At 35.6% G+C, this 13,730-nt stretch overlaps 1 protein-coding gene across 4 annotated transcripts in view; it reads right to left on the bottom strand.

Moving 5' to 3' along the window:
- The window catches only part of INTS6 (integrator complex subunit 6), an 82,894-nt gene that overhangs the window by 34,251 nt on the left and 34,913 nt on the right, over positions 1–13,730 (bottom strand). For all 4 annotated transcript variants that reach the window (XM_004376563.2, XM_023731523.1, XM_023731524.1 and 1 more), the window contains one exon: positions 364–547. In XM_004376563.2, the coding sequence (XP_004376620.1) occupies positions 364–547 (184 nt within the window). The remainder of the gene's footprint in view (positions 1–363; positions 548–13,730) is intronic.

The following is a 13,730-nucleotide window of genomic DNA, read 5'->3' as shown; positions in this document are numbered from 1 at the left end:
AACGGATAATGAAATGATTCTCAAATCACTTCTCACCGAAAATAATTCTACAGCACTTCTAAACCATTAGCAATCTTTGTAGATAAGAAAATGAGTTTAACAACTTCAAATGCCAGCATTTTCTATTTAAGTAGAAAGAAATACCATTCCTTTTCAGATCCAATAGTAGCCATTCTATTCAAACCAAGATCACAAATCTTCATCAATAAATGAAATTTTAAAACCATGTATCTACTTACTTTCTAGTATCTACTTGTTAAACAAAAATAAGCATGGAATTTTTGAAATGTACATTTAAAAACATTCAGATAAACTCTGCTTTAGATCATTGAAATTTTGCCAGCAAGTGTTTAAAAAACTTACCTCCTGTTACCTCACACATTGGTGTGATTGCAGAGTCATCTAAGGGTACACCTGTCAACTGCTCTGATTCTACTGACATGGTGCCAGGCAACCGCAACACTAATGCGAAGAGTCTCTGATCCCAACGAAAAGGTTCCTTGGTCAATTCACTTCCGGGCAAAGGAGAATTGAGAGGTAAATGGAGCTGGAAGTAGAAAAAATAATAGTAAGATTTCCACACACTTTTTTCCCGAAAAGGCCATTTTAATTACGCTTACATTAAAACTGCACTATCAATCTTCTCTCCAAAATCAAGCTCAAAAATTGTTTTAGAGTGTATACAGATACAGCTAAAATGGCATATGAGGTATTGTTATTTTAATTTTCTTAAGCTTTACTCTGAAGACCTCAACTGAAAAAAACCAACATTAATGTTTTTCAGATTTAGATTCAATGTCATAACCACCAGGTCCTGGACTTCTTCCAAATAAATAATTTAATTATTTAAACAACCTGACGATATTCCTATTTTCTAGATTTTTGAAAAATGAGTCTGAGAGAGAATGATTTGGTCTCTTGGATCCAAGTCATTGCTTTTTCTACTGTACCACAGCAGCCTCAAAAATCTGTTTTTAATAATTTTAAATATTAACAATCTAAATATTAAATGTCTTACAAAGACATACATTCCTAAAGCATTACACAAAGGTAAATTTTGTCAATCTCATTACATATTAAATGTATTATTCTCACCACATCTAAGTAGAAGGGTTTTCTCTCTCTGTACGTGTGTGTGTGTGTGTGTGTGTGTGTGTGTGTGTGTGTATTTTTTAACAGATGCTTCTCCTTATCCCCATCAAACCTGCTAAGTCAGAATCTCTTCTGATTCTAAGATTCTTAAGAATTTTGAAAAGTTCTGAAGTGTTTCAAATGGGCACCTCTAGTTAAAAACCAGCGTACAAACAGAATCTAGACATCGATTTTGGCATCCCTAAATGTGGGACAACCAGAGAGTACTAGTACGTGTCCTGATGTGATGCAACAGAAGTTCATAATGTCAACTACTATAAAGTATTCTTAGGGAGGGAGGAAGGGGGAAAGGGGAGAAGGAGGGAAGGAACAAAGGGAGGGAGGGAAGGGAGGAAGGGAAAAAGGGAAACCTGAATCTAACTAAACCTTTATTTATAGGGACTGGGGATACAGGATCAAGTTAAACACCACCACAAGGGAGCAATCAGTAAAATAAAAAATGTGAGACATTCTTGAGGACAAATAATCCAGTTTCTCCAAAAAATCAACAGCCGGGAAAAGCAAAGGATAGGACTGGTGGAACTATCATAGAAAAAGAGACAAAACAACCAAAAGCAAAGATTTCTGAAACCATCAGGAAAATCTGGAATATATCTTACTGAAATTATTAATATTTTAAGTGTGATAATGGTCCGATGCTTAGGGGAATAAAAATTCTTATTATTTAAGTCTAGGTTCAGCATACTCAAGGAACTCATTAATACAAATATTGGAGCCCGTGTTTTTGTTTTGTTTTTTAAATATGTTATACACTTTAAAATTATCACTTCCGAATTAATTTCCCAAGTTTACACTCATTTCTCCATAAAGCAAGATATAACTGTATTGCTTACAGCCTTTCTATTTCTCACTTCAGAAAGAAAACTGAACTTAATAAATTAGGAATTAAAGTCAGTCTACACTGATTAAAGACTCAGGTTTCTTCAATGACTTCCCTCAAACCAGGATAAAAAAAAACTGGATTCTATTCTAAGAGGGTTCCTAGAGAAGCTGTGCTACACTGATACCTCTCTCCACAAGATTTCTGGCAAAAGAAATGCTCGCAAGGCTCCTTTGTCAAGATTAGCCAAGATTTTTGACCGTGGACAGGAGTCATGAGATCTTCCTCTGGCACTGACCCTACTTATGGCAGAAGTCAGAGGCAGTAAAGAAGGAATGCTAACGAAATCTGGGCCAGGATGTTCTCTGATGAAGGCTCTCCAACCTCAAAACTCTAACACTTGCAAAACAGCTCAGAAAACTCCAAGCCCTTGCTGCTATCACCACATCCTGCCATAAGATAACGAGAAAGCACTGTTTGTGTCATCTTTCACTCCAGAACCAACCAACTTTCTACTTGGGAAGCAGAACTACCAAGCTCTTGGTCATTTTCTAACATCACAGAAATTTCAAAGCAGCAGTGGCACTTGCTGAAGACAGTTTCAATTGTTAATACAGTTGGTCTGGGGAATAAAGGAGATGAGAAATCATCTTGAGAATCCAGTGGATAACAGGCACCACCTGTTGTAAGAGGTAGACGGGACAATGATAAGCCCCTCCCCCACATACACACATACACAACTAATATGTGTGTGTGACTGTGTGTGCGTGTGTATATATATATGCCCTGGCAGCACCGTGGTTAAGAGCTACGGTGAGCTATGGCTGCCATCCAGAAGGTTGGCAGTTCAAACCCACCAGCCGCTCCTTGAAAACCCTAAGGGGCAGTTCTACTCTGTCCTACAGGTTGCTATGAATCGGAACAGACTCAGTGGCAACGGGTTTGGTTTTTTCTTTTTTGTATAGACACACACATACAACTAATCATATCATGATGAGCATCTGCAATGCAGGCAATATCCAAAGAAAAAACTGGCCTTTGGCTGTACAATGCTAAATGTAGAATGTATTTCAAGTAAAAAGAAAAGCCAAGAAGAGTCAGAAGAATATTTCCAAGCATTTTATATATAGCTATTTAAATTTTATAAACTGTTCTCAAATTATTGTTGTTGTGTGCCTTCGAGTCGATTCCAACTCATAGCGACCCTATAGAACAGACTAGAACTGCCCCATCTTTAGAGAACCAGACTGCCACATACTCCCACACAGCAGCTAGTTGGTTTGAATCACCCACGTTTTGGTTAGCAGCTGAGTGTTTAACCACTGTGCCACTCGGGCTTCTGGTTCTCACACTGTTATTCAGGTTTTTCAATTTCTTATTTCCCCCTCCCCATATCACCACCACCCTCTCAGCACCAAAGTGGGAAAAAATCTCCTGTAGATAAAACAGGGCAGAGTAAGAAGAGAGAAAAGCCTGAAGGAAAAACATTTTTAGGAGGATTGAATTCCTGTACCTCTAAGGTTTACAGCTTCAACTCTATAGCAAGGTCTTAAAATCACAAAGGGGAGGGGGGAGTCTTTCTGAATATAAGAACTTTGAGAATCAAAGTAAATTGCATATGAATCAAGAAAAATATAAAACCACCCATTAGAAAAATAGGCAAAAAATACAAATAGACAATTCCCAAAACAAAAATGGGTAAAATATAAGAACACCCAAGACAAAAATCAGTATGACCTATAAACGTGAAAAGATGCTAATTATCCGATCATACAAATTAAATATCAGAGACCGTTCCACACCTATCAGATTAGCAAAAATTTTAAAGTTTGACAACACCAAGCGATATGACAAGGATCTATAGCAAAGGGGAACTCTCCACCACTCACGACAGGCCTATAAACTGATAAAATCACTTTGGAGAACAATTTGATAATATTTGGTAAAGCTAAAAATAAGCATACGCTAGGACTCAGAAATGCCACCTCAGGGCACACATGCTAGAGAAACTCTCGTATATTTTCACAAAAAATCATGAAACAGAGGAAAACCACCAATAAAAAAATCAATAAATAGAACTGCAGCCTGTTCATTTACCACATGTAAAATGAATAAAAAGTGCCTGTTAAAGTCTTCTACCCATTCTTCAGTGGGTTGTCTGTCTTTTCTTATTGACTTAGAGGACTGGTAATATACTCCAGTTATGAGTCCTCTGTTTGATATAAGCATTGCAAAGACCTTCTCCCATTCTGTGACTGTTTTTCATTATTTTAGTGGTATCTTTGATTAAAAAAAGGTATTGATCACAATAAATTCTATAATATATTTTACTGCTTTTTGTGTCCTCAAAGATCATGAAGATGTTCTCCTATGTTTTCTTCAAAAAGCTTTTTTTTTTTTTTTTAACATTTAAACATGAAATGTCTGGAATTGATTTTGGTGTATGTAAGGAAGGAGTGAATATACATTTTTTCCAAATGGATATCTAATTGACCTGGTACCATTTACTGAAAAGACCATCCTTTCTATGTTGCACTGGAACGTCACCTTTTTCTTTTTTTTTTTTTCTTTAGCTGTGCTTTAGGTGAAAGCTTATAGATCAAGTTAATTTCTCATACAAGAATGTATACACATATTGTTATGTGACACTAGCTGCAATCCAACCTTCTTCTTATATTAGGTGACTGTACATGCGAGTCTATTTCTATATTAAAAAAAGGGAAAATGAAAAATAATACATACAGAGTAGCATTTACATGCACTGTAAAAGTAAACAATATTTAGCTCAAATTCATGATAACGTTGCTTGTGGGAAGGGGAAGAGGGAGAGAAGTGACACTGTGTAGAGGAAGACATCATAATTATCTGTAATGTACTGCTTCATTTATTAAATTTTTAAAAATCTAAAACAAAACTAAGCATATATGGTAGAAATTTTTAATATCATTTCATCTTATCTAGAATACTGGAATATATTAATATGGAGGTAATTATTAAAAGCCAGTAAATTATTCTAAACTGCATAATAAAGTTTAAAATATCTGAGGGCTGCAAATTTTAAAAACTGAATATATCACGTGTGATTCAATAATACAGTAATTTTTTTCATAATCATGTTATTATTGACCTTTATTAAGGTCTTCATAAGATTATACTTGCCAAAGCTTGACAAAAGTTTTAATCTTACTTGAAGACAACGGAGGCTTTCTATATTTCTATTAACCCGATACTGTATATGATTATATTAGTAGCCAATAGAAACTAGAATGTAGTTCTACTTTAAATTTAGGAAAACTGTCCTATTTTTCCTTCTTTCCAGGAGATCTTACTGCCCTTTCACCTTTGAATCCTTGGACTTACTAAAAAAAAAAAAAAAGAGAGAGAATAAAATTAATTCCTCCATAGGTCTAAAAGAAAAGGTCAGATTAGGCAGGTAACAGTTTTTCTATTAGGTATGACCGAACTTTATGTACCTATAAAAGTACAATTTCCCCTTTATGTTTGATTATGGTTGAGACCTTAATTATTTGTGAATCTGTTAAGATTGGAATAAGTTGTCAACTTATATTTTTAAATTATTTAGTTATTCAATGGGCACAATTTCAGGATTTAATAAGGACATACCAAGCCAAATAAACAAGATTTAAGATCATGTTTTACAGCAGCTCACTTAAAGAGAAGGTACTCTAAAACTTCAGGTAACCAGTATTCTTCTCATACATCATTACTTATTTTTTAAACTTGCAGAATGTAAATAAATAAATAAGTAAAATAAATGTAAGCAAAAGGTAAAAGACAAAAGAAATTTATTTTTAAAGCATCTTTAATTCAGGACTCCAAACAGATGTCTCCTAACATACAACCTAACTGGCTCCTAGAAGATGATCACACCCAGAGCCCACCATGCATGAGTAAGGGCTGATCTGTACCAACACTTAAGGTTTCCTCTTGAACTTGGAAGTTCTGCCAATTAGTTCTACTACTAAAGTAATTCAAATTAGATGCTCTTTAATCACAGCCCTTTCCACTTAAAATTTAATGGCCTATTTACTTGGCTGCCTATCCCACCAGTTTGGGAGAGGGTTGGGACAGGCATCTGATTCTTTTGTGTCCTCCTTCCCCCCACAGTATTTGTCAAATGAAAGAATAAATGAGGTTCCACTACAGCAGTCTAAGGAAAGTATAAGATGAAAGGGGCAGAGTAAGGGTTGCAGTCACAGAGCACAAGCACCTTTCAGTACCCTGCTAACAAGAATTGTGCTCCCCCCTGCATGTGGCTACAAATACACAAACACAGTTTCCATGGTAACATGTATGTGATGCATCACAGAACTGGGTAGTCCTATCTCCAAGAGCTTGGAGAGTTATTCTCTCCCTGTATGTGTAAGTAGCTGTCTCCAGCCCTAATATATGCCCATGCATACAGGATACAATGAGACGAGCTGCAAAACCTAGAGCAGGGGGTGGAGAAACAACCATTTCACATGCTGGTGCCACAGCCACTACTCCATCTAGCTCAGTATACAATACTCATAATGAGAATTTACGTATGCACACACTTCCACAGAGGCCCACACAGAACATAACCTCACCAATTCTTGCTTTATCAGAGATACAAAGAACCTGATCATATATTAATTCTTACAATTTTTTTTTTACTTCACACACATTAAGCCCTCCCTTTTCCACAGTTTATTGCACTGGCCTAGTACCAAGGAACTTAGCCTAGTATCAGAACTAATTAGATCATTATAAATAGACAAAATTTAATTGTTATAATGCGAGGCCTTTTTAGAAAAATAAGAAAGATCAAAAGAATGGGAATCACAAATCAAGCTATAACTCAGGTTATTTAATGAAAGGCAATATTAGATATCAAGGTGTACAAAGACAAGAAAAATATATTTCTTACCTTCAAGAACATAAATTACTTTATAGAGAAAGCATAATGGCCATTGAGAGGTATAAGAAAATGAACTTCCTAAAATGCTGGAAACAACAATATTCACGGGGCACAAAGGCACTCTGGGATGCTTGCGAATGCTGAAAGTAATTCAAGAATCATGAGAGCCCTGTATTTTCTTTCAACAAAAGCATGTAGGTTGTTAGTGGAAGGTCTCCATGAATGGTGACAAGGCTAGCAAGAAGAGTTCTCCAGGTAAAATGAGACCACCAGGAGTCCTATTTTCATAGACCATGGGGGCCAAATAAACCTATGCTGAGATACACTACATCTGCTCCTACTATGTGTGGTTAGCTCACTTTCATAACATGTATCCTTGACTAATTAAACCAGAAACATAACCTAACCTTACAACAGATGTGTGTGTGCAATCCTGCCAATCCACTGCCTACCTGCAATCTGCAACTGGTGGCAGAAGTAGAATCTGAAATACCTGAAAATGTTTTATAAAGTTCTGAGTTTTTTATAAAAAAAAAAAAAAAAAGGAATTCCAGTTGGATCACAGAGAACGGACCATGGGAGGTGAATCAGAAAACACCTCGTGGAAACAGCAGCACTTCAGTCAAGTTCTCAGCACTCATAATAAGTAAGAGTAGTGACAGTAATAGTAATAGCAGCTTCTTCTTGTTATTGCTAGCTTCTGTGTGCCAGGTGGTAGTATACATTATCCAATTTAATCCTTACAACAACCCAGTATGGAGGGTGTTACACCCATTTACAACTTGAGAAAACTAAGACTTATAGAGAGGTTAAGTACTTTATTTGAGGTTAAAGAGCTGTAAAATAAATGAGTAAATATTCAAAACAAGGTCAATATCTGAAGCCTATTTGTTAACCTCTATGCTAACATTTCCCAAACTAATTTAACTATAAAACCCATTATTTAAGTACTAGCTACCAAAAAAACACCCAACAAAACAAAACACCAGACATCCTACTTGACCTTTCCTCTTAATGACGCAAAGCCACCTAAAACTCAACATGTTCAAAGCTGAACTCATGATTTTTCTCTACCTATATCCCCAAATGCAATGTCAGCAAATTTCATTGATTTAACCTTCTAAATATTTCTTGAAACTGTTGTTTCTTTCTATCTCTTCTACTATTACCAACTTCCTTGTCCAAGCTACTGTCAGGACTAACACAACAGTGCCTAACTGGTCTACCAACACCCACTTTAGTCTCCCTCCCCTCCACTCCCTGCCTCTCCCCCTACTCCCAAATAAAACCCTTAGATGGCTTCCTATTACTTTTATATTAATAACAACATCACTTAGCATGGCCTCAAAGTCCTGTGTGGTCAAGCCTAGCCTTCTTTTCCAGTCCCTTATACTATTATCTCTTCTCTTTTATACTCTAGCCACATTAACCTTCTTTCAGTCCTTCATCTTTCTTCTGCAAAAGAGCCTTTGGTACATGCTAGTCCTCTGCCTGGTATGCTCTTCGTTCCCACTTTCTGTGTAGTAAAGCCTACTCATTTCTTCAGATCTTCGCCTTCCACAACCTCCTTGACTAGTTCTAATGCCCTTATTGCAAGCTCTCACAGCATATATTCCTCCCTTTTGTAGGATATCTCATGATCTTTATGTGATATTTTTAATAATGTCTGCCTTCCCAACCAGACCCATGGGGATGGGGCTCCTGTTTGTTTTCTCACCATTCTATCCTTAGAGCCTAGCTCAGTATCTGCTTCACAGAAGAAAGTCAATAATAATGGCTAAATGAATGGATGGATAGATAAGAAATGGCTAGGTTGTGGAGGGCACTGAGAAATCTAGTTGGCAGTGGGAAGCAACAAAGCACTGTTAAACAGTGGAATAATAAAGTCAAGTTGTGTGCTATAGAATAATAATTGATGTGTGCACGATGAATTGAAGGCAGCCAAGACAAGCTAGGGAGCTAATGCAATAGTTTAAGAAAAGCACCACAGTGATTGTTGGCAAAAGGAATAAGAGCAGAAGGAAGAAACAGATTAATGAAAGCAAAAAGCAAGACTGTTACCAAAGGTAATTGCAGAGGAAAAAATGTAAAACACAGTATGTCCTAAGGCCCTGATGCTTTCTCCACCTCTACTATTATAGTCATGATAGAACATCTTCATATAATAACAAGGTACCAGAATATATAAAGCACAAATTAAAAAAGAAACTACAAAACTTAGTTTAAAAATGACCTGCACATGCACATGCACCAGAAGAGAATATGTTTCTTAAAGATGTACAGGAAGAGACAAAATAATGGTTACGAAACTCCAGTCCACCCAAACAATCTTGTCAACTGAGGTGTTACTGCTTATTGAAGCACTTAACATTTGAGTAATAGTAATGAATGTTAAATTGCAAGCTATGTTATAACTTATTTATCCAAGTCAACAGTGAGGGTCTTCTGCTTTTAAAAATACTCTTTATCATTAATTCATACCATGATAGTTTCTCTGAAATATTACAACTTGTTACTTTAAGAAAATGTATAAAATTCAGAATTTGTCTTTCCATTCCCTACTCATCTGAATTAGTGAGGTTTCAGTACAACACAGATACACTTTTCTTAATACTATCGACTCTAAAGTTTAACTTGATATCATTTAACCATTACGTACGAAGTTATTCAGAGTCTAGCATAAAACATCTAGACTGGAATAAATTATAAAGTATTAGTTATAAGGTTAATTTACAGTACACTGGTAGAAAAACTTTAAAAATAAAAATATAGTAAAAGTTTTATGAATCATTTTGGAGAGCCATTATTTTCTAGGTAACTGAGAGCACGAAAAACCTTGTGCTTCAATATGAAATCTATTTAAATCAATTCAGAAAAGGTTCAGGAACTTTCTGAAATATATATCCCTATCTTCTGAAGATAGATTATACCCCCAAAACATGACAGTAATAACCTTTTCTTGATAATTTAAAGAAGTTTAGAGAGAGAAAACATTTTTAAAGATTTCTTCTCCATAACAATTGTTATTATTATTGTTAGGTGCCACCGAGTCAGTTCCAACTCATAGTGACCCTATACAAGAGAGCAGAACTGCCCCACAGGGTTTCCAAGGAGCAGCGGGTGGATTTGAACTGCCAACTTTTTGGTCAGCAGCCGAGCTCCTAACTACACCACCAGGGCTCCATCCTTAACAATATTGCCTAAAATCACATAGCAAGTTAACAGACTGACAATTCATCACTAATTAAGTCCTATAATGTGCCAGAGCTTCATCAGATACCCTGCTTGAGTCATTTCATTTGTTTCTCCAATAAACCTATTAACTGTAACTTAGATTCTAAGGTATACAGTAATTTATTTGTTTCCCTACAGTTAAACATTAAATGTATATAATTCTTCCAACAATAGGTTATAATTATCCATACAGATGCATATTTCTTTCTTCTTCCATATCCTAGAATTTGAGTATCACAGATTTGAGTCTAAGACTTCTCCACACTGAGTCTAGAGGTTCTTCTGAATCTCTTTTGGTCATTCGAGGTTAAGCAGAGCGTCTGGGTCATATTTTACAATGATCTTGAGCTAATCTAACACTTTTAGTATAAACAGTAAAACTTGAAGACATATTAAAGACTACAAGTATTCATTTGTATTTCCTATTTAATTAATCTTAGAATAATTTCATAATCTCCTTACTTCAATTATAAATCACTAGAAAATATAATGCTTTTCTTGAAAAAGCATAGCTTTGAACGGATGTTTGATTCCTCAGTAACAGTTCTTCATAATGGGTCAAATAGCAATAATACCACCTCATAGCTTTGAAAGTGTTATCATTTCTCCTCAGAAATTTAGCACTTTCAACCGCCTTTATTTGTACTGCTTGCTATATGTTAAGTAATCTATTGTACATAATTTTTTTCAGTTTCAATGCTTATTTCACCATACGGTAATAATCTTTTTAAAAAAGTTTTAAGGATCAATTAGGGATACAGAATTACATTAAACTTCTACTGTGAGACTTCTGGTCTGGCTAACACACACCTGTTTATCTCCTTTCTCTATAATAAAGAATTAAAATATAACCCTACAACAATAAACAGAAACAGAAGACATCAGAGAAGAAAAGTGGACAGAAGATGTTGAAGCTGAGCAAACAAAACCACAGCCTAGAATTTATAAGGAAAGGGGCCAACTGGTCCAGCAGAACCCAGGTGATACGTTAGACTGGACAAATGAAGGATAGAGATTTGAAGTGGGGCAGAAAATTCAGGGCTCTATTAACAATTTGTAGATAGAACCACTGACATTCTCCACCTGCAGCCCTAGCATTTATCTCCAGGCAAAAAAAGGGAGGAGGGAAGGATCCAATCAAGACTTTAGATATACAAGCTGAACAGGAAATACAGAGGATAGAGGAACAAGTTAAACAACACCATGAGAAGGCAAATCACACAAATTCAGAGGAGGGACATTCCACAGGATAAACTACTAGTTTCTTCACAAAATATATGACATGGGGAAAAAATGGGCAAGTAGTGGGGGAGTACTGTTACAGATTTTAAAAGGTTTAAAACACGTAATGAACAAATATAATGAGTGAACCACGTTTAGATTGATTCAAACAAACCAATTGTAGACATTTGTGAGACAAGATAGGGAAATCTGGCTACAGACTGGGATTTAGATTATATTATTTATTGAACCCCTTAAAAGTTTTACCTAGTGAAAAACTGTCTACCACCACAGATGACACGATCAGCCATGTAAAAAATCCAAAGAAATCTAGAAAAAGGCTACTAGATAATAACCAAATTTAGGAACCTCACAGGATACAAGGTCAATATACAAACACCAATTGTACTTCTATGTACCAGCAACAATCAGAAAACAAAAGTAAAAAACAAGAACAAAATAATTTACAATAGCATCAAAATATATGATGCCTAACATACGTACAAAACTTGTACACTGAAACTACAAAACACTGCTGAGAAATATTAAAGACCTAAAAAACCTGAGATATACCATGTTCATGGAATAATCAATAATGTAAAATGTCAATTCTCCTCTAAATTAATTTATAGATTCAGTGTTATACCAGTCAAAATTGCATTAGGCTTTTTAAAAAATATTTTATTGTGTTTTAGATAAAAGTTTATGCAGCAAATTAGATTCCCATTTAACAATTTTTGTACAAGTTGTTCTGTGACATTGGTTACAATTTTTCTAATCTGTCAACATTTTCATTATTTCTATTCTGTTTGTTCTGCTTCCAATTATCAAGTTTTCCCACCCCTCTTTGCCTCTCACCTTTGCTTTTGGCTAAATGTTGACCATGTGGTCTTGAATACAAGTAGCCCCGACTTATAACAGGGTTCCGTTCCAATGACTCCATCGTAAGTCGGCTCTAACATTAAGTTGAATACCACATTTTTCTTTTTTTTTAGTTTTCATTATTATTGCCTTTTATCATCAGTATCTTTATGAATCCAATCTTTATCTTTGGGAGCTGGCATGAGAATAACATCAGCAAATTACACGCTGTAACACTGTATGTGGTACATATTACCAACAATAAGATGTACCAAAAAAAAAAAAACACAGATGGTTGTGTGGTTCATCGTGACTCAAATATGTGGTAAGTCAGGGACTACCTGTAGCTGACTGTTTGAGAAAGCACATGCCTTGTACACTGACACTACAAAACATTGCTGAGAAATATATCAAAGACCTAAAAAAACCTGAGTGATATACCATGTTCATGGAATAATAATGTAAAATTGTGATATTATTTATTTTATAAGTCAATCTATTATTTGGATGAAAGGAGACCTCTGGGAGTGGCTTCAGTTCCAAGTTAAAAGGGTATCTTAGGGCAATAGTCTCAGGAGTTTCCTCTAATTTCCATCAATCAGGTCTGGTCTTTTTTAGGAATTTGAGTTTTGCCCTACATTTTTCTCCCATTCTATCCAGGACTTTCCCTTGTGTCCCTGGTCAGAACGGTCAGCAGTGGTAGCTGGGCACCATCTAGTTCTTCTGGTCTCAGGCTAGAAGAGGCTGTGGTCATGTGGTCTATTAGTCATGTGGACTAGTTTCTTCTTGGAGTGTTTGGTTTCTTTCATTCTCTTTTGCTCCAGATGAGAAGAGACCCAATAATTGTATCTTCCATGGCTGCTCGCAAGCTTTAAGACCCCAGATGCTGCTCACCAAACTAGGATGTAGAACATTATCCATATGAACTATGTTATGCCAAATGACTGAGTTGTCCCACGAGACTATGGTCCCAAGCCCTTTAACCCAGTATACCAATCCCGAGAGGTATTTGGACACGCCTAGGAGGTCTCCATAACTGTGCCCTCTGTGTGTTTTTTATTTGTATGAGTATATATGTAGCACACCCAAACATGTATATACACAGCAGGCTTTTATTTATAAAAATTAACCAGCTAAATTTACATGGAAACTCTAAAGACCTACAATAGACAAAACAATTTTGAAAAAGAAAAAGAGATTTAAATTAACTGATTTCAAGACTTACTAAAAAGCTTCTGTAACTGAGCCAGTGTTGTAGTTGTACTGGCATAAAAACAGACATAGAGATCAACAAAACATATAAAAAGTACAGACACAAATGCATGACCAACTTATTTTTGACAAAGATGCCAAGGCAATTTAATGGGAGAAAGGATAATCTTTCCAACAAGTGGTACTGATGTAACTAGTTAGCCATACGTCAAAAAAAAAGAATCGCAACACTTTCCTATCATACATAAAAATTCAAAATTAATCATGGCCCTAAAATTAAGAGCTCTAGAACTCCTTAAAAAAAAAATACAGGGGAAAAATCTTAGT

Source organism: Trichechus manatus, unplaced genomic scaffold, assembly GCF_000243295.1.
Source record: "Trichechus manatus latirostris isolate Lorelei unplaced genomic scaffold, TriManLat1.0 scaffold00044, whole genome shotgun sequence".
NCBI classification, from domain to species: Eukaryota; Metazoa; Chordata; class Mammalia; order Sirenia; family Trichechidae; genus Trichechus; species Trichechus manatus.
This window is presented reverse-complemented; position numbering and strand designations above follow the sequence as displayed.